This window comes from Marmota monax, unplaced genomic scaffold, assembly GCF_021218885.2.
Source record: "Marmota monax isolate L192 unplaced genomic scaffold, Marmota_monax_Labrador192_F-V1.1 WCK01_AAM20220418_F8-fsc00061, whole genome shotgun sequence".
Classification (NCBI taxonomy): Eukaryota; Metazoa; Chordata; class Mammalia; order Rodentia; family Sciuridae; genus Marmota; species Marmota monax.
The window spans coordinates 8,210,296-8,231,242 of record NW_026695230.1 but is presented as its reverse complement, the minus strand read 5'-3'; the positions used below and the strand labels follow the sequence as shown (position 1 = coordinate 8,231,242).

At 36.5% G+C, this 20,947-nt stretch overlaps 1 protein-coding gene across 5 annotated transcripts in view; it reads right to left on the bottom strand.

Moving 5' to 3' along the window:
* Hps5 (HPS5 biogenesis of lysosomal organelles complex 2 subunit 2) overlaps positions 1 to 20,947 on the bottom strand; it is a 39,584-nt gene that overhangs the window by 8,185 nt on the left and 10,452 nt on the right. For 4 of the 5 annotated variants that reach the window (XM_046438239.2, XM_058576961.1, XM_046438238.2 and 1 more), the window contains 13 exons: positions 19,793 to 20,005; positions 19,422 to 19,493; positions 13,502 to 13,590; positions 11,499 to 11,677; positions 10,891 to 11,049; positions 9,728 to 9,914; positions 8,736 to 8,859; positions 7,404 to 7,553; positions 6,723 to 6,800; positions 5,911 to 6,488; positions 1,888 to 2,008; positions 1,555 to 1,710; positions 505 to 678 (listed from right to left, as the gene is read on the bottom strand). In XM_046438239.2, coding sequence (XP_046294195.1) covers positions 505 to 678; positions 1,555 to 1,710; positions 1,888 to 2,008; positions 5,911 to 6,488; positions 6,723 to 6,800; positions 7,404 to 7,553; positions 8,736 to 8,859; positions 9,728 to 9,914; positions 10,891 to 11,049; positions 11,499 to 11,677; positions 13,502 to 13,590; positions 19,422 to 19,493; positions 19,793 to 20,005 — 2,280 coding nt within the window. The remainder of the gene's footprint in view (positions 1 to 504; positions 679 to 1,554; positions 1,711 to 1,887; positions 2,009 to 5,910; positions 6,489 to 6,722; positions 6,801 to 7,403; positions 7,554 to 8,735; positions 8,860 to 9,727; positions 9,915 to 10,890; positions 11,050 to 11,498; positions 11,678 to 13,501; positions 13,591 to 19,421; positions 19,494 to 19,792; positions 20,006 to 20,947) is intronic. The other variant, XM_046438241.2, reaches the window with a different exon arrangement.

Here is a 20,947-nt window from a genome sequence, read left to right as displayed (position 1 = left end):
TAAAAAAAATAAAAAGGGCTGGGGATGTGGATGAGTGATCAAGTGTCCCTGGATTCAATCCCTACTACAAAAAAAAAAAAAAAAAATCCTCAATCAGGTTATGTCTAGAAATCCCTTGAAAACTTTTTAGAAAGAAAAAAAACAAACAAGAAAAACCAGTCCACACACACAGTTTTCTCTAATGGGTTTAATCACCAAGGACTCTTAATGTGGGTCCATAAATGAAGTTCAGAGAGATCATTTAATTCTCTGAAGTCATATGCAAAACTTTGCATTAATGTGCATTTTTCTGAAAGCAATCATTAAATTCTTATAGGGTCTGTGTCCCTAAAAGTGTTTAGAACCACTATAAAGTACACTCAATTTTATTATTACCGTAAATTAGGTCAGTCTTTTCTATAGCTAATCGTAAAGTGAGCCCAGAATGCTGCATGTGAATAAATCAGTTCCATCCCAAAGGAACATCAGAGCTTAGTTCTTAGAAAGAGGACTCCCCTTCCATACCTGGGGTATCCTTCATCATCCATAATGCTTGTACTTGGTGGAGCATCATGGGACACTGCCAAAAGCAGCCAATCCAATCTTAAAGATTCTGGTTGTAGAAGGGACTCAAGGAAGTATGACCTGAGAGAAAGTTGGATTGAAGAATCACCAATCTTCATAATGAGAGAAAACAAACTATGGGATATGAAAAAATTTGATCAATAGATCAATATAGTAGATAAAATAACTTGAAAATTCTTTTACTACAGAATATCTAGAAATGCCTGTGAAAATTTAATAGTCTTCTAAATGAATAACTGAGTCTTCTAGATATAAAGAGAAAAAAAATCAAAGTTCCAATAAGTAATAAAAACCAGTGTGACAAATGTGAACTGAAGGAAAAAGAGGAAGTTGACAGTTTAATAACCAAATGGGAATTTATAGGTATGGCAAGATAGGAAATGAAGAATCAGCCTGAAAAGAGAAAAAGCTGGAAAAGAGAGCCATTCACAAAAAGTTGGGATATTGTCAATGAAAAGGTGGCAGTAGCCAGGCATGGTGGCACATGCCTGTGATCCCAGCCACTTGGAAGGCAAAAAGATCACAAGTTTGAGGCCAGCTGGGGTGATTTTCAAGACCCTGTCTCAAAATAAAATTTAAAAAGGGCTGGGAATGTGTCCAGTGGTAGAACACTTGCCTAGCATTTGCAAGATTCTGGGTTCAATTCTCAGTACTGAAAAAAAGAAAGAAAGAAAAGGTGGCAGTAGATATTCTCACTAGTAGAGAACACAAAAAGCTCATCTGTTTTAGACTAGGCTCTGAATCAAGGACATAGTTTTGTACTCATGATCTGAGAATCCCCGAGAGGGAGGGTGGGTAAAGAAAGGTAGTACATATATATTTGTGGTGTGCACTATGAATTGTAGCAGAAGACAAAACTGCTCAAATCCTCATCTTTCACAGTAGGTGCCTCAACTTGGTGCAGTTAATAGTAAAAATGTTACACCTGCGATAAAGAGAACCAATGCCCTATCAAAAAAAAAGGGAGTCTACAAATGTGCTACCCCTCACCGTTGATCTTCAGGCCTTGATTTCACCAGACTGTCTAAATAGGCCAAAAACTGAGCAGGATTTTGATGACAAAGTTGCATGATATCTGAAGGCAAAATGTATGGATAAAACCTGATTAAGGATCGAAGGGCAGATTCCCCAAACTTCTCATACAACCTGCATTTAAAAACAGAACCATTAGTCTCCAACTTCAGAGAGAGAATACAACTTGATTACATTAAGTACTAATTAGAAATGAAAATGAACATACCAATGTGCAAATGAGTACAACTTCAATGAAAAAAAAAAATGCATGTACTTCAGTTCCTATAAACACCATATAGGACAACCTACCTGGTAGCATAAGCAATCAGCAAAGGACTATCAAAAGGAACTGAATCATCTAGTAACTTTAATCTTGCTGGTAAGTCTCCTTCTTCCATCTCCATATATATAGAAGTGGAACTTGCCATTTCTGAAAAATAAAGCACATCTTTTTTTCCTTCAACTCCTAGCTGCAAATGTTAATTAACATACTCATTCAAAAAGCACTGGTCACACACCTACTATATGCATCTACTACATACAAGGCCCAGTGATTATTCAGCATTGTAGGAGAGATTAAACAAACAAACAATTTCATCTGGTCTTTGTGCCTATCCATCTGTCAGCTTGATGTAGAGGACAGTGTGTGGTATTGTTCATGCTGAGATCCACGTGAAGTAGAGTGGACTAAAACTACAAGGGAAAAGATTTCAGTTCAACACAGGATTGGTAGGCGAGCATATGTGAGCAGCCAGGGCAACAAGAGATTTTACACATTAAAAAAAGCATTTTAATATGCTAAGTGAAGTTAGCCAATCCCTAAAAAACAAATGCTGAATGTCTTCTCTGATATAAGGGAGGTGACTCAAAATGGGATAGGGAGGAAGAGCATGAGAAGAAGACTACCACTAAATAGGGAAGAGAGGTGGGAGAGAAAAAGAGGGAGAAGGGGAGTTGCACGGAAGATGGAAGGAGAACCTCATCGTTACACAGAATACAAGTATGATGTTGTGATGAGAAAAAGAAAAAAAAAGTGTGTCACATTAAATTGGATAGAGAGAAATGATGGGAGGGGAGGGGAGGAGTAGGGGGGGACAGGAAGGGCAGCAGAATAGAATAGACGTTATGATTGCTGTATGTATATAGGTGACTCTATGACCAGTGTGATTCTGCAATCTGTACAATTAGAAAAATGAGAAATTATACCCCAATGATTCAAATGTATGAATTGCCAAGATCATTGTAATGTCATGTATAGCTAATTAAAAAAAAACAAAAAGCATTAAAACAAACAAACAAACAAAAAGAACAAGCCAGGTAACACAACTCAGGAGACTGAGGCAGGAGGATCGCAAGTTCAAAGCCAGCATCAGTAACTTAGTGAGGCTCTAAGCAACTCAACGAGGCCCTGTCTCTAATAAAATATAAAAAAAGGCTGGGGATGTGGCTCAATGGTTAAGTGTCCCTGGGTTCAATCTCTGGTACCAAAAAAAAAACACCAACAAAATGTAATCTCTACTTTTGTGGACTTTAAATTTAATTGGGAGATAAAGCATACTGAAATTTTTAAACAGGATACAGGAACAGATAATAAATATATAAGTGACCATTACTCTTGAAAAACATGAGTATCTGGGGCTATATATGTCTACCATTTATATATATATATATATATATATATATATGTGTGTGTGTGTACACATACATATATATAGATATCTCACAAACATAAATATCTATCATCAATGCCAAACTGATCAATTTTTTTCTAGCACTAGTATCTATTTATCGCTTAGAATTAAAGTCAATTAAATAATTTTAAAATATTTGACCTGCTTTTTAAAATATTGGTATAGCAAATATTCATCTTCTGAAGTAAGATCTGACTTTTGGGAATAGCAAAAGTCATTTAAAGCCAAGTCTGATGAATAAGGTGAGTGAAAATCTAGTTAAAACAAAAAGTACATATACACATATGAATCTAAAGATAAAATGAGTTTTTTTCCAAGAACTTTTCAACTAGTTCTGAAGACAAATCCCAAACAGTTCCAAATGTTGTCTTCCATAACTATAACATCCTTTAAAAAGTGAGCCCTGTTCAACTGACCATTTCTAGAAGTCCAATGTGCAATCCATTACCCTACAGGGTTCAACAGGTAATTTCTAAAAAGCCAACCTTCAGTTTCTGATGTCTTTTTTATTTTTTAAAGTCTTTTCTTTGTTTCGCAAATTGTTCCCCATTTGACTGTGGCAGGCAATAAACACTTAGAGGAATCCAAAGGAAGCCATCACTTAGAGTTGGAGAAGTAAGGGAAAGCTTTATGACTGGGTATAATCTAAGCCAAACTTATTTCACCTCAATTCAAGTAAACACAAGTGCTGTCTCATCTCAAACTGCCTACCAGGCACCGATAGAAAGCAACAACCGCCACTCCAGATGATGCAAACTCTTTTCTGCTATTCTACTGTGACCAGGGTGGGGTATGATCATGTAACAGAAACAGCAAATTTCCAGCAATATCCTCACACATTTCAACCTATTTGAAGAGATATAACTTGTTTCTTATTTTGTATAGAAGACAATCTCCTGCTGGGCATGGTGGTGCACACCTGTAATCCCAAAAGCTCAGGAGGCTGAGGAAGAAGGATCACAGGTTCAAAGACAGACTCAACAGCTTAGCAAGGCCCTAAGCAACTTTGCAATACTCTGTCTCAAAATAAAAAATAACAAAGGGCTGTGGACCTGGCTCAGTGGTTAAGCACCTGTGGGTTCAATCCTTGGTACAAAAAAAAAAAAGACAATCTACTACAACTCAGAAAAATAATCCAAAACCATTTTTTGTGCTATTAACAGCTATATGTGAACTAAAACAAAATTACTAATATAGATGCATGTTTCTAAAAAGCGAGATCTTTAAGTCAGATAATATAAAACTGTATCTTGGACTGGGGATGTAGCTCAATGATAGACCACTTACTTATTATGCCTGGCACAATTCACTTTTGAAATAAAGAAAAAGTGTGCTTAAAATCTAAATCAATTAGATGTGGTATCTGTTATTCAAACAGAATTCTCATTAAGAAAATTTTCCTCTTAAAAAAAAAGACAATCGGGGCTGGGGTTGCAGCTCAGTCATGGAGTGCTTGCCTCGCAAGTGTGAGGCATTGGATTTGATCCTCCACATAAAAATAAATAAATAAAATAAAGGTATTATATCCATCTACAACTAAAAACAATTTTTAAAAGGCAATCAATACATTCTTTAAGGAATGAGAGAAGATTTGTGTCAGGTTGGCAAATAATGTGACCTTCACTCAACTCTAAGGTGGACACTGATGGATATGAGCCCAAATCTTTAAGGCAGACATGCAAGCGCTTCACCCATATTTATTCTCTACCTCCTGGACTCATGCACCGAGGTCACATTTCCCAGTCTTCTCTGCAATTAGGAAGGGCCATGTAATAGAATTCTCACCAGATTATGAATAAAAGACAGGTAAGGCATTATCAGGCCAGGTCTTTCAGAGAGCATGTTCCACATGCTTTCTCCTGGATATAGTAAGCAAACTTTAACCAACAGCCCCAAGGGAAGATGGAGCTTAAAACAATGGAAGGAACTTGAAATGCTAAATTACCACAAGAGCTGCTCATTGACCTGGAACACCTGCCCTAAGCAAGAAATAAACTTCTATTATGTGCAAGTTATTACATTATGAGATATTTATTACAGCAGTTTAGCCTAGCCAACAAATACTATCTCTGTGCCTAGGTTTCCTCATGTATAAAATGGAAAAACACTATCTACTCTAAAGATTGCTGTTAGGATGAAAAGAGATGATGCCTGAACACTGTTTATCATATTATATTGTACACAGGATACTCAGTATATATTATTTCTATATTACTGTTATATGACAGATTTTCTTGTTTTTATATATTTGTATTTACAAATATTTACTTTAGCCCCAACTGCTCTGACATTGCTATATCATTTTCTGTATGTAACTATAAGAATAAGAAAATGAATTTCTCATAATGGAGTTGTAAATGAAGTCAATGTTAATTAAATAGTAAAATGAAGGCTGGGGATATAGCTTAGTGGTATATCTTATTAGCATATTCCACATGCTTGCCTAGCATGTGGAAGGCCCTGGGTTCAATCCCCAGAACTGCAAAAATAAATAAATAAAATGAGTAGAAAACAGAATGGAGGGTTGACCACTGCAGAAGTGATTTTTCCAATTAAATCATTATTTAAACTCAAAAATTCCAAAATGCTAAGGTCCTCCATATTCAGTTCTTTATCTTTGATAAAGCAATTTGATTATTACCTTTCAATCCTTCAATAAAAGTATCCCAAACACAAGGGTTGTTAGTATAACTAAGCTTAATACTCTCCTTTGCTCTTTTCAAGTCCAAAAGAAAAAAGTACTTCTTTAGGAACTGACAAGCCAGAATTTCAGAAGAGCATTGTTGCAAAGTATGGTCCACATGTTCACCAGTGCTCTTGATAGCAGAATTCAGTATATTCAATTCCAAACACAATGTTGTCAATTCAGCCAGGTCCTTTTGAAGACTGTTTGCTATGGTGCATGGAGAACATACTTGAAAAAGGTCATCCAAGGGCTTCCTCAGACTAATTACAGATTCACATGCTGTTTGATCAACAGTTTCTTTATTGTCTAAAGAGTCCCTTTTTTCTTTTTCATTATCTTCATCCAATATTCCCTTTTTTGACTCATTAAGTAATAGTACGTCCTGGTTCATTTTCATGGGTGAGTTGCCAGTATCTGAAATGCCTGCAAAGTTCTTCATGGCAAATGTTTTTTCTAATTGTGAAAGCCACTCCAGTAAAACCATTCTCAGAGACTTGGGTTCAAATAAAACCAGAGGATCCAGCATCTTGGTCCTATATAAAACAGTTAAGTGTGAAAAGAATATGATAAAACATACTCATCTGGAATAAATGTTCTTTATGAACAATTCTCTTAGCAACAAAACAGAGAACAGTGACTTTGAAATGTCACTAACTCTTAAATTTCAATTGCAAATGAGGCTTCCTCTCTGCCTCAGACTGTCCCAGGCCCACTAGGATGGTCTCCAAAAGCCACCTCACTGACTATAAAATTTCATCCATACTCACATTGCTTCTGCTGTTGCTACTGTGAGCTCCTGGAACATGTCTCCTTCTGGTGGTTCACCAGTTATCTCTTTCCCTCCTCTAGAAGAGTATAAAAAATAAAAATAACATTCACAAGAGTTAAAGAGGATTAGAGCTTTCTTAGGAAATATTTCTATGTACTTACTAAGTGGCAGGTATTGTTCTTCATGGTATGTTACACTGCCTGAACAGTCCTTTTCTCTTTTTCATTATCTTCATCTAATATTCCCTTGACTCATCAAGCAATAGCACATCCTAGATCTTATAGGCCAGAGAGCATGAATAACTTGCTCAAAGTCACATGCTAGTCAGAAGAAGAGCTAGGACAAGGCCTAACTCTTACTTAGTCATCTTACTCTTAATCAAACACTATTCTGACATACCAGAAATTTGACATGATTATGGGGGAGAAAGGTGGGTTTTGCAGCGGAGAGATTAAAGAGATCTAAATTAAAATTCTTTAAAATTCTATCTCAATAAATTTGCTATGGGTTGATATAATTATTCAAATCTTTGTGGAAGTCTCAATATTTATAAGATACATAAACAATCTTCAATGAATAGGGTCAAACTGTGCTTTCTCCAACAGGTCAGTTTATGGCTTTCTTCAAACTAACAGCTGGTTCCTCTAGAATGTACACAGATTTATATGTAAGGGCTTACTCAATGTCTTCCTCCTGTGGGCAGGTAACCAAACTCATTTCCTCTTCACATGACTGATCATCATCCCTGGTATCTGATCTCATTTTTAGCTCAGGGCTTGCATGAAGGGTGCCAATCTTCTCAGTAGTTTTACGCACAAAGCTAGAAACACTAGAAGTAAAATAACAAAAAAATTATATGAAATGTCACTACTGCCAAAAATGAAAAATTCAGTACCTGAGTTTGCTATGTTCCTATTAGTCCTAGGAAGACAGCTTGAACTTAATAATAGAGATTGTTTATAGTAACTTCTCTAATGAAGAATATATTTCACAAAAACCTCATGTAAAACAGACAATATAATGATTCACTTCATTTAGAAAACTGCCCTGAGAAACAATGATTCAATGCTAACAAAAGGTCTTAACTTTAATTATGTCTGTAATGTTTATGTCAACTTAGGCAATGTAAGCCATGTGATCATCAGCTCATCCTGGTCACAGAATAACAAAGAGTTTATTCATAAAACTCGGCTGCTAACTTATTCACAATATACTCTCCTAGACAATCAAAATTTGTATCCAGTAAGACTCCGATAAACAGTTAAGTAGCTACACAAAGTCTCCCCTCTCAAACTCAACTGCTAATACTGGTCCCATGGAATGGGTAGAAAGAATTCTGAATCTCCAATTCTGACACCCAACTGAGAAAGGATCAAAAGATGACTAGTAATAGTGTTCCAGGCTAGGGTTGTGGGTTCAATCCTCAGCACCACATAAAAATAAAATAAAGAAAGATACTGTGCCCACCCACCTAAAACTAAAACATAAATATTAAAAAAAAAAAAGTTTTAAAAAAATAATACTGTTCCTATCAGGGATGAGGAAAAGGTAAATTTTTACATTTTGCTCTGTCTGGGAGAAGCCAGAGCTATAACAAATCAAGTATTTAGCTTCTGAAACATGGAAGGAAGTTAAATTCCCCAAAGTTGGAATGAAAAGTTAACAGCTTCACATAATAGGTTATATGAGAAATAATTTAGAGACTTCTTTTTCTCATTTAAAATGCTTTTTCATCTCAGCATCAAGTACCAAATGTGACCTTTTCTTTAGCATTGAATCATTGTTTCTCAGGGTGATTTCCTAAATGAAGTGAATAATGGACTTTTCATGAAATATATCATTGATTAGAGAAATTGCTCTAAAAAAAAGAATCTTTATTAAGTCCAAACTGACTTCCTAGGACTAATAGGAACATAGAAAACTTGGGTATTGAATTTTTCATTCTTAATTGTAGTGACATTTTTTTGTGAAGTCAAGTCAGAAATGGAATTAAATGACAAGACTAATTTACCTTTCTTTGACAGCCTGAAGAGACATAAGAGGAGATGGAGAACGAAATGATAATGGAATGCCAAAGGGGAGAAAAGTTTCATTCTTATCTGTCTCAAACGTCACTGGAACATGAGAAACATTATCTAATGAATGGAATTGGGGAAAAAGAAATAAAATCAAATCACATGGAATTTTTTCTTTAAACTTTAAAGAAATTCTAAGATGAATAAACTAAAGGAAATGAAGGATTCAATATCAAAATCACAACTGGCCCAGATACAAATGAGTGTGGAACACAATTATACAAGATGCATGAAATGGTCTACATAAAACACTTAGGCAGGTACCTTCATTTGCCTACTAACCCTGAATCCCCAACAAGTCAAAAAGGAAGTTTGGGGCCTCTATTATTATCTTCTCAACAGTTCAATCACAGGAATACGTGAACATTGGAAAGGGAAGGCAATGGCTCCCAAAACTGAAGCAATTTCTCAGTCCTGATGGAAAATAATTTTGTTAGTAAGGATAAAATCTTTCCACTCTTTTGGTTAATGATCTTTCTCATCCTTTTGCAGCATTTCGATGCATGATTGAAATTAGGCACTTACTGATGTTAGTTCAAACATGAGGTTAAAAAAACAACTAAAAATAAGCTGGATGTGGTGGTGCATGCCTACAATCCCAGCAGCTCAGGAGGCTAAGGTACAAGGATCACAAGTTCAAGGCCAGCGTTAGAAGCTAAGTAAGGTCCTGTCTCAAAATAAGAAACGAAAAGGACTGGGGATGTGGCTCAGTGGTTATGTGCCCCTGGGTTCAAAAATTTAAAGAAACAACTAAAAATAAACCTACTCTCCTAATGGTAAGCAGATCTATAGGTTTAGATACAAAATCTATCAATAGGCTAAAAACTACTCATACCTAGAAACTTTATGTACAAGATAATTTTGGTAAGAAGAACCCACAGAAAATAACTGCTTCTCATCAACAACCAACAGGAAATATATTCATCACCTTCATTTTCCTGTGATCCACAACTCTGATCTGGCTGGTCTTCTTCCTGATGTAAGGTAAATTCTTTAAGTCTCTCATCTTCTGAGAAGGTTTGGCTATGAAGGGAGCAAGAGTCTTCATCTGACTGACTGCCTCTTCTACTACTAATGATACGATAAATACCAGAGTCCAAGATGCTAAAACTTTCCTAAAAATGAGGTAAAAAGAAAGAAAGAAATCAAAGTAAAAATTTCCTTTGTAATACAATGCAGCTTTTTCACAGAAATACCAACACTAAAATGGGAAGCCAGTAACAACTATTATGGCTTATTAGAACAAATTGGTGAAAAAGTTTAGGTGCCTGGCAGCTGGGTATTTCACATGTGCTACTGGCATCATGCTGCCTGATTTCTCTAGCTTGTCTTCATAAAGCATGGCAGTGAGAATAAGGAGTAAATGAGATAATCCCAAGTTGTACTGAGACTCATATTAGCATGAAGCATCTGAAATCACCAATTAGGAGCAACCTAATTTGTGCTGGAGGCTATACAAGGTACATTCTGGAACAGAAAATAATAAACAATGACAAAAACAAAGTATAGCTTCAAGACACAGCTAAGTTTCATACAGACGCCCAACAGCTAAAAGAAAGCCTTTCTTCTACAACTTGAATCTCACGTGTCCCCACAAGGGCCCATGTGTTGAAGCCTTAGTCCTCAACCTATGGTACTTCTAGAAGACAGAAGAGCCTTGGGATACACTGGAAGGAAGTTAGATCACTTAGAGTTTGCCCTTGAAGGGGATATTGAGACTACAGTCCCTTTCTGTTTCTCTCTTTGTTTCCTAGCTGCCATGAGGTAAGTAAGCAGCTTTGATCCATCATGTGCTCCCTGACTTGATGTTCTACCTAGCCATCAACAACCATGAGCTAAAACCTTTGAAACTATAAGCCAAAATAAATCTTTCCTCCGTATAAGCTGTTTATCTCAGGTAGTTTATCACAGTGATGGAAAGCTAACATACCCTATCTCAAAAAAAAAAAAGGAATGAAAGAAAGAAACAAAGAAAAAATGAACTACAAGGAAAGGAAGACAGGATTTGGAATCCTAGGGGTAAATGAGTATAGTCTAAGGTGAAGCAATATTACTTTACAACAAAACCCCTTTAAAAGTGAGAATACTTACATGTGATGAAATGGAGCTTCTTCTACTACTACAAGCTGAATCCAAAGGTTCAAATTTTAAGATCAATTCATCCAGCTGAGAAATTAGATCACTACAGGTTTCAAGGTCCAGTTGAGATTTCAAATGCTCCAATTTATCAACAGTCAAAGTTTTTCTTGCCTAATGAAAGGAAAAGTAAAACCCAATTGTATAGCTGACTGTCTGAAATTAAGTCTATACTCACATGAACAATAAATAACAATAAATAAATGAACATAAAATTAGATCTAACAAAGAACTAACAGATGTTTTATAAAGACTTAGAAAGCTAATGAAAAACTTAACCAGAATTATCTCAGGAACTAAGAATTTAATTGAGAATTACCAAATACTCCCCTTAAAAACAAGTTCTAAAATTCAAATAAATTTGATATTTTTTAAACAGAAAGCATAACCTTCTTATTACCCTCCACCACCCCAAGATATATCTGCTATGCTTTCTTTGGGGATTTATTGCTACATCTGAAGGTCATATAGAAGAGCTAAGAAAAATAAGCAATTTTGTAAGACAATCCTGAAAACTAGCATGGTCTAGCTTGATGAACTTATTTAGATGAGTTCTGACTCACTTTACTGGCAATAATAGAATTTTGGAAAAGACAACACGTGCGAGCAGCCAGGTCCCATTGGCTTCTCCTCAGCAGGCGTTCCACACAGCGCTCCACAGACAAGAGGGAGAGATGTGAGACTTTCCCATTTAGGTGCAAACAGAACAGCTCATTTTTGCAGACAGCCATATCCTGAATATCTACACAAATCACAGGGGTTAATGCACAGGATGTTAGCCCAACACTCCTTTTCTGTTTCTGCAATGGCTGAAATTATTCTAATAAATTGACTTTATAAATAAGGTTAGTTTTGACTATCTCTGCTTTTATACTTGTATTTCAATGAAGAAACCATATTTTAGACACTATTCTATAAAGATCAGGAATAAAAGATATGAAGAAAGAACCATATCTCTCTGATTTAAAATCCTATGGTTAAAATGCTATTTTCTGTGAAAAGGAATTGGGATTGTAAAATAGGTGATCTATATTAGAGTCAGGACTAGTGTTCCTGAGAATTACAACCTGATGATCAATGAATGGATTAAAATATCTGTCTTGGCAGAACATCTTGAAAAGATTCAACAAGGATGTGAGGGTGATCTAGCTGTGACCTCTGTCACGCCATTGATTGCTAGGGTTAATTCAGCTGATCTGGCTGGCTAGATGGGTGTCCTCTTCCTCCCCCATCATTCCACGTGTGTCCCTCCCAAAGCTGCGCACTGGGTCCGTAGAAAATGACCTTCCCTGATAGAGGAGGACCTGTTCTTTGTTCAAGAGTATATAATTAGCTGCACTCCCCTGCTAGAACCTCCAAACAAGCTCTCAAGACTCAACAAACTAGTTTTCAAAGAACTTAATCCACAAGAAATCAATGTTGATCAGACCAGTAATACTTTCTTTCTCTCTCTTAAGTAGAAAAAGACCCCCAAAAGTCAACATACACTCTCTACTAAGCAGCAGTGCTAAAATAGCTGCATTTCGCCCATATCTGGTTTTAACCAAAAGAATATAAAGAGTGTCTTTGTCTTAGTTACATAATAATGACTTCTGTTCCCTCAGGGACTTTTTTTTTTTTCTTCTTTTTTTTAGTGTTGGGATTGAACCCAAGGCTTGACACACACTAGGCAAGCACTCTACTCCTGAGCTACATCCCAGCCCCTTCAGGCACTTTTCGAATTCTAAACTGTTAAGATACAAAACTGGAGTGAAAGCTGAACTTCTAGAAGGGATAAAAACTAAGGGCAAATAGAGGGGAAAATTAACCCATTTATTCTTTTTTTGTGGGGTGGTGGTGGTAGTGCTGGGGATTGAATCCAGGGCTTTGTGCCTGTGAGGTAAGCACTCTACCAACTGAGCTATATCCCTAGCCCACCCCACTTATTCTTTAGCAGTGGCTACAAATATTTAAAAATAATAATTTTAAAAAACTGTATTTAAAAGTATCCTTAAAAACAAATATCTGAATATAAATTCAAAGATGTATGGTTAGGAAGTACCTTATAATGAGAAACATCTATGATCCTAATTTTTATTTTTTTATTTTTTAGTTGTAGTTGGACACAATACCTTTATTTCACTTATTTATTTTTTTATGTGGTGCTGAGGATCGAACCCAGGGTCTCACACATGCGATGCGAGCACTCTACCACGAGCCACAATCCCAGCCCCTATGATCCTAATTTTAAAAGAAGCATTAACCCATTCTCTTTTCAACTTCTTACACTGCAAGAGAATCCTCTTACAATAATCAAATATCATAAGCATTTATGAAATTAAAAATCACATAAGAAAAATATAAGCCAGGCAAGGTGGTGCACCCTATATCCTTAAGAGACTTGGGAGGCTGAGACAGAAGGGCCATGAGTTCAAGGCCAGCCTCAGAAACTTTGCAAGACCCTGTCTCAAACTAAAAAATAAAAAAAATTCAAAAGGGCTGGGGGCATAGGGTGTAGCTCAGTGGTAAAGAACCTCTGGGTTCAAACCCCAGTACAAAATTAAAAGAAAAAGAAAAATATAACTACCTTTGACTTCACTCCATAGAAGAACTTGAACATTCTGAGGAATGAAAATATAAATTCCTTTTTCTGTCCAAGTCAGTACACAATGCTCACTGAAAGAAAAAAAATGTAAGAAGTTAAAAGAATTAAAGTTTGTTACGATACAGAAGTTTGATATATTTCCCTGAATTCAGATCCTCACATTATCTATTAAAGTAAAATCAGACCATACAAAGAAAATACAACAGTGATCCAACTAATCAAATCTTAATACTCTCCTTTCTGTCTATAACAGCATACACACACAAAAAAAAATGCATAAAAAGATGCCAGATTGGGAAAATTCAGACACATACACTAAAGACCTTCTAGAAAAAGAAATGGCTGGTATCTGGAGAAAGAAAAGCTTAGGGACGACTTACCCGACATTTATGAAAGTAGTTAAGCTTCTTGTATTTGATATGATAGGGGCTCATTTAAAGACTAACATCTTATTGCCAATCAATCATTGCTCTAGTTAGCCACTTTTAGAAATGATAATATTCTAATTTTGTTAATTGTGTGTATATGACAAAAGATTGAGTGCATCTGGTCACATACATGCCAGAAGATTTATCAAGGGCTCTACCTATATCATCTAACTTCATAGTCCATGAAGGTAGAAGTGTTATCCTTATTTTACAAAAAAGAAAACCAAATCTCAGAGAGATGACATAATATGCCCAAGCCCATTCAGCATGAAGACAGAAGAGTCAGAAAATGAAACTAAGGATGGTCTAGCTCCCAAACCTGGACATTTTTTTTTCCCTCTCATACCCCACAGAATCTATTTTCTCCCTCATTTATTCTCAGTAATCTACCCTGTTATCCAGTATACTAAGTATTTCATTTTATTGAATTATCAAAAGTAACAGATTTCCTAATTACCAAACCCAATAATCCTTCACTAATCCCAGGCAGAAGACTGTTCCTTCTTTCTTGAGTTCCATTTCCCAGATTCTCGGATACAGTTCTTTCTTGGGTCTCTGTCTGCCTCTCCAGGACTCTGGTTCTCTCCATTTCTCCTGTTCTTCTTTCTTTTTTTTCATACCATTTACTCATATAAATATGAGTGTATCTCATATATCTCATGTACCTTCTCAAGGCTGCTACTAATGTATATATACCACTGATAATTTCCTTTCCTTAACCCTAGTCAGAACATTCCCCAACATACAGGGTTCTCACTATAGCTCCCTATCAAGGATCAGCTGAGGTTCAACTACCCTCTGAAATCCTTTCCCACAGCCCCATAGCAACTGTGCCTCTTCCTGTACTCAAATCTATTTCTTGTCAGTTCACTCATGTACTTAGTCATGTACTACTCTGTTACAACTCTTGTTTTTTTTTTTTTTTTTTTGAGAGAGAGAGAATTGTTTAATATTTATTTTTCAGTTTTCGGTGGACACAACATCTTTATTTTATTTTTATGTGGCGCTGAAGATTGAACCCAGCGCCGCGCGCATGCCAGGTAAGCACATTACCGCTTGAGCCACATCCCCAGCCCACAATTCTTGTTTTTTATTGTTAAACTTTTTTTTTTCTTTTTAGAAATAAACCACATTTCTCCAATTAAGTATAATCTTAAGCATGGAATAATATTTTCTTTGTCTCCAAGAGTACTAAAAATGGTTCCTTGAGGCCATGAACCTAAGAGTGATACTTTATAGGACTTGGATCAATACATACAATATATACAAATATTAACATTCTGTCCAGATCACTGACCCTAGAGGAAAGTAATCTTTGTCATAAAGATGGAAGATAAGGTCAGCATTACAGTCCAAAGTAAGTAAAATTGGGAAGGCTGTCTTCAAGAGCCATAGAAAATATATGATATGTACTCTTATCTGAGTAAAGAAATAAGAGGTCATAATTTTTTATATTAAACTTGATATTCAGCCTGAAAAATTTCTTAGAAATAGTAACCTACATTAAATGGGGGGTGGTGACTAAAATTAGAGCTGACAATTAAAATTTATACATTTTTCATCCCCTTATTACTTCACTAACAATAAATAAGTTGGGACATAAGCCTAACAGCATTGTTTACAAATTCAAGAAAAGAAAGTGTTAGCCAGGTGCATGCCTATAATCCTAGCAGCTCAGGGGGCGGAGGTAGGAGGATTACAAGTTCAAAGCCAGCCTCAGCAATTTATCGAGGTGCTAAGCAATTCAGTGAGACCCTGTGTCTAATAAAAAAATACAAAATATGGATAGGGATGTGGCTCAGTGGTCAAGTACCTCTGAGCTTAATTCCCGGTTACCCCCCCCCCCAAAAAAAAGAAAGTGTTATCTATGTACCAGAAAAAAAACAAAGTACAGGATATTAGAATGCTCCCTTATGAGTTTTGTAGGTTGTGCCAATGAACATAATTTAGGACACAAAAATGGAGGAAAAAGTAAATTAACAAGGACAATAAGAAGCCCTCCTACTCATGTTTTTCAAGAAACTTTCCACTGAATTAGTCATTGTTTAAGAGCCTTCAATGTGCCTAGTGCTGTGGTACTAGAATGGATATTCATAACATAGTAAGATAGTGGTGATGATGGAGGAATAAATGAGGTTTGACAACAGTGCATAGGAACGAGTACCTAACCCAAGCCTGCTGGGGGAGTTAGCAAAAGCAAAGTGACATTAATTATTATTTTAGCTGAGGAATAGGCCAAGCTACATCATGAAAGGCTCTATTTGCCACAGCAGGGACTATAACGAAAGTTTTAAATAACCAAACTTGAAGGATAACTACTAGGAAAATCAAGCATATTTCTGAGGAAGAATGCTTTCTACTACACAGCGAGGCCATACTATCACCCAACTTATCACCCCACATATTATGTTATAGTTAACTGAGTGTTTTATGTACCAGGCACTAAGCCAAGCACTGAGAATACAACAGTGAACAAAATAGCCATGAAGCCCTCAACAAGCTTACTGTTTAGGAGCAGGATGGGTTTATAAATATTAATATTTAATTATAAACTGAAGAATGCCATAAAGGAAGGCCCCTAATAAAGGAAGACGTTTTAATATGCTTTATGAAGTAGAGGCAAATAATTAGCTGCGTTCCTCCAATAACTTTCAGGATGAATAATGGGTTTATTAAATGTTAAAAGGTCTATAATTCATTTTTAAATACTTTGGTTTAGTGAATGTGATATACATGAATTAATTTTTACTTTGCCCTTGGTGGCAACTAGTTAACATTGACAGTTTTTAATTTTTATTTATTTACTTAATTGCAGTATTAGGGATTGAACCTGGGGCCTTTACCACCGAGCTACATCCCCAGTGCTTTTATTTATTTTATACTTGTTATTTATTTACTTTTGTTGTACATAAGATTGAACCCAGGGTGCTTTACTACTAAACTACATCCCTAGCTCCACCTCCCTTTTTTTTTTTTTTCATTTTGAGACAGGTTCTTATTAAATTGCTGAAGCTGGCCTCAAACTTTTGATCCTCTTGCCTCAGCTTCTGAAGTAGCTGGGATTACAGGCAATCACCACTGCACACAGCTTATTTTTTGTTTTGAGACAGGGTCTTTATTTGCGGAAGCTGGCCTTAAGCTTGTGATTCTTCCAACTCAGCTTCCTGAGTCACTGGGATACAAGAAAATGCCATCATGCCCCACTCAGTTGTTTTTTGGTTGTTGTTTTATTATTTTATTGTCTTTTTATTTTTTATTTTGAGCAGGGTCTCGCTAAATTGCTCAGGGCCTCACTAATAAACTGCCTTTTTTTTTTTTTTTTTTTTTGGTACTGGGTATTAAACCCAGGGGCACTCTATCACTGAGCCACATCCCCAGCTCTGTTTTGTATTTTAGAGACAGGGTCTCACTGAGTTGCTTAGCACCTCACCATTGCTGAGGCTGGCTTTGAACTTGCAATCCCCTCGTCTCAGCCTCCCAAGCCACTGGGATCACAGGTATGCACCACCACACCATGCTAATAAACTGGTTTTTTTAAAATCACATTCTAAGTTGGCATGGTGGCATGCATCTATAATCCAAGGCACTGAGAAGGCTGAGTTTGAGGCCAATGTCAACAACTTAGAAAGATTCTGTCTTAATACAAAAAACAAAAAGGGCTAAGGATGTAATTCAATGGTAGAATGTCCCTGGGCTTAAACCCCAGTATCCCCACACACACACACAAAAATCACAAATCACATTCTAAGAGTGATTAGTTACTCTTTAAAAGAACCCAAACAGAAGTCCACACTCCAGCCAGGTGCAGTGGCACATGCCTGTAATCCCAGCAGCTTGGGAGACCTTGAGGCAAGAGGATCGATCAGTAGTTCAACTTAGTAAGGCCTCAGCAACTTAGTAAGGCCCTAAGCAACTTAGCAAGACCCTATCTCTAAATAAAAAAGGGCTGGGTATGTGGCTCAGTGGTTGAGCATCCCTGGGTTCAATCCCCAGTGAAGTCCACACTCCAGTGTGCCCTATAAAAAACTCTAAATACCATTTTCTAAATCAGCATTAGAGATCTTATTAATCAGCCTAAGGACATTAGAAATAATTTTTCACTGATGAAATAAGTAAAGTTCCAGCACAGAGATTAGTGGGAAATTATACATTCATACTCATACCCTTGTAGAATAAGGTATAGTAATTGGCAGACCCAGAAGTTGACAAACTCTACAGTGGACTCTGTGCTGCCACTTAATATGGATTTTGCATCTAATGCACCTAGAAGGCTAACTTGAAGTTAGAATAGGGCTGAGTCTACCTTGAATAGATCTTTCATGCAAGATATTTGTCAGAGTCTCTAAAAAGCAGAAAGTTGAAATTTTAATAAGATTTCAAGAACAAGTTCTACAACTATGTTTGTGCCTGCCTATTAATAAACATATATCTATGAGGTAGATTTTAGTCAGGGACTTGCTTTCATTATATCACCCCAACAGGTAGAAGATGTTATAAGAGAATGAATACCAACAGCTCTGGTTGTCAGATATTCCCTGACAATTATAGACTCTCCATTTGGTTTGGAAAGGGATTTTCTTTTGTTTTCCCATACTTTTTTTTTTTTTTCAAGTGGTGCTTTATAATTGTGCATATGTGGGAAAGTATTTTCTCATTCATTTTCACTTTTTTTTTTTTTTTTTTTGGTGTTGGTGATCAAACCAAGGCCTTGGGCATGCTAGACAATCACTCTACCCTTGAGAGAGAGAGAGAGAGAGAGAGAGAGAGAGAGAGAGATTACAGTCTTATTCCTCTTATATAGAGTATTTCATGTAACTAGTCATTTTTTAACTTTCCAAAAATAATTTAGGGTAAAAAAAAATTTTAAAAAGCTACTGGGGGGGGCTGGGCTGTAGATCAGTGGTACAGTGCTTGCCTCAAATGCGTGAGGCCCTGGGTTTGATCCTCAGCACCACATAAGTAAATAAATAAATAAATATTGAAAAAAGAAAGCAAGCTACTGGGGACTGGGTTTATAATCCAACAACAGAGTATTTTGGATAAGGCCCTAGGTCCTAACACCACAAAATAAAAAATAAATAAATAAAAGCTAAATGGGAGAGCTAGGTGTGGTAAACTGAAACATGTAGTCCCATCTACCTGGGAGGTTGAGGCAGGAAGATTGCTTGAGTCCAGGAGCTCAAGGCCAGCCTGTCCCCCCAAAAAAAGTCAGGGGAGGACTAAGGGTATATATTGCTCAGTGGTATAATACTTGCCAACATGCAAGAGGCTCTGGCTTTAATTCCCAGCACTATAAAAAACAAAACAACAACAACAAAAATGCTCCCCCACCACCGAAGAAATTAACTAGCTAGGGTATGGTTCAGGGGTAGAGAACTTACTTAGTATGCACTGGGTTCAGTGCCAGAACCAAAACTAAATAAATAAAACCAAACTGCCTTTGAATAAAAGGAAAAGCCAAGGGAAAAACTTACCTAAGATGCAAGAGTTTGGGAAAAGACAAAGACTGGGAGCATCCAATTGTATGATCATATTGAGGTTCTGATCTAGGAAGCAAACACATACATTAATGATTTACTAACAACCTAAAATTACAAAGTTTTCCCAATATTGTGCAATTTTCACTGCCAAAACAATTTCAAGAGCTGAAATGCATCTGCCCTTATTCAATTAACTCCAATCAGAGGAAGGACAACTGATTAGAGGCTTTATCTTTTGATAAAAATTTTACTTAGTTCTTAAAAGGTATAACAAAATCTTTAACAGATAGGAGAAGATCTGAGATTTTAATCCAACCTCCAAGAAAATTCCTCAAATAATCCCAATCAGCCACACAAATCATTACCTTGGAGTAATCACAGGAAGAGGTGGCAATGAGAGGAGTTTCTTGAACTGATGTGTACTTATAACTTCACCATCAAAGTTCACTTCCCACATCCTAGAGCCAGGACGAGCACAAAATATCAAAGGTTGCTGGCTCCCAGAACACCTTGCAGGGAAGAAACAAGCTCCATATTCTCCATCTCTTTCCTTGTTTCCAATTTTCCAAAACTTTTCTCTAATATCCAGAAAGGAAGAGACACTATGTTTACTTACAAAAAAGTTAAAGACAATGGCATTATGAATCAGCATGGCCATGATAATCCCACCCACAATGTTCTCTTCCTTCTTCATATTAGTATTATGCTGGAAAGAACAATGTAATAGAAAGGTCAAAATAGAGCTCTGCTCTATTTCTGTGACCGGAAGCAAACCTCTTCACATTAGTACTCAGTTTATTATCCATAGAATGAGAGATCAGAATTGATGGAAAAACCTGTTTCAATCTAAAAGGTGAGTGCCACCAAACCATTTCATCATACATCCTTGAACCCTAAAGTCCTTGTGCAATACAATGCTCTCTGGACATCCCATGGAAGCCATGACTCTACCTTTCCACCTCTATCTCTAAGATATGTCATCACCACAAACATCCAATAAACTCCTCTTTCCCCAAAATGCTACGTCCCTCTGAAACATATCTTGGAACATTCTGTCCACTTAGGATTACATGAGTTAAATACATAAAAGTATTTGAGCTGAGCGCAGTGGTGCATAGCTGTAATCCCAGAGACTTGGGAGGCTAAGTCATGAGGATTGCAAGTTTGAGATACACCTCAGCAACTCAGCAAGGTCTTAAGGACTTAGCAAACTTCTGTCTAAAAATAAAACATAAAAGGGCTGGGGTTGTGGCTCAGTAGTAGAGCATTTGCCTAGCATGTTTGAAGCACTGGATTCGATTCTCAGCACCGCATATAAATAAATGAATAAAATAAAGGTTCATCAACATCTAAAAAAAAATTTTAAAAAACATAAAAAAAGGTCTGGGCTTCTGCCAGAAAACTCATTAAAAACATTTAGTGTTAATTAATACATAATATCTATACACACACACACAAAAAGAGTAAACGTGTCCTTTTTGCAGTCTAAAAAAACAAAAAAGGGCTGGGGATGGGACTTA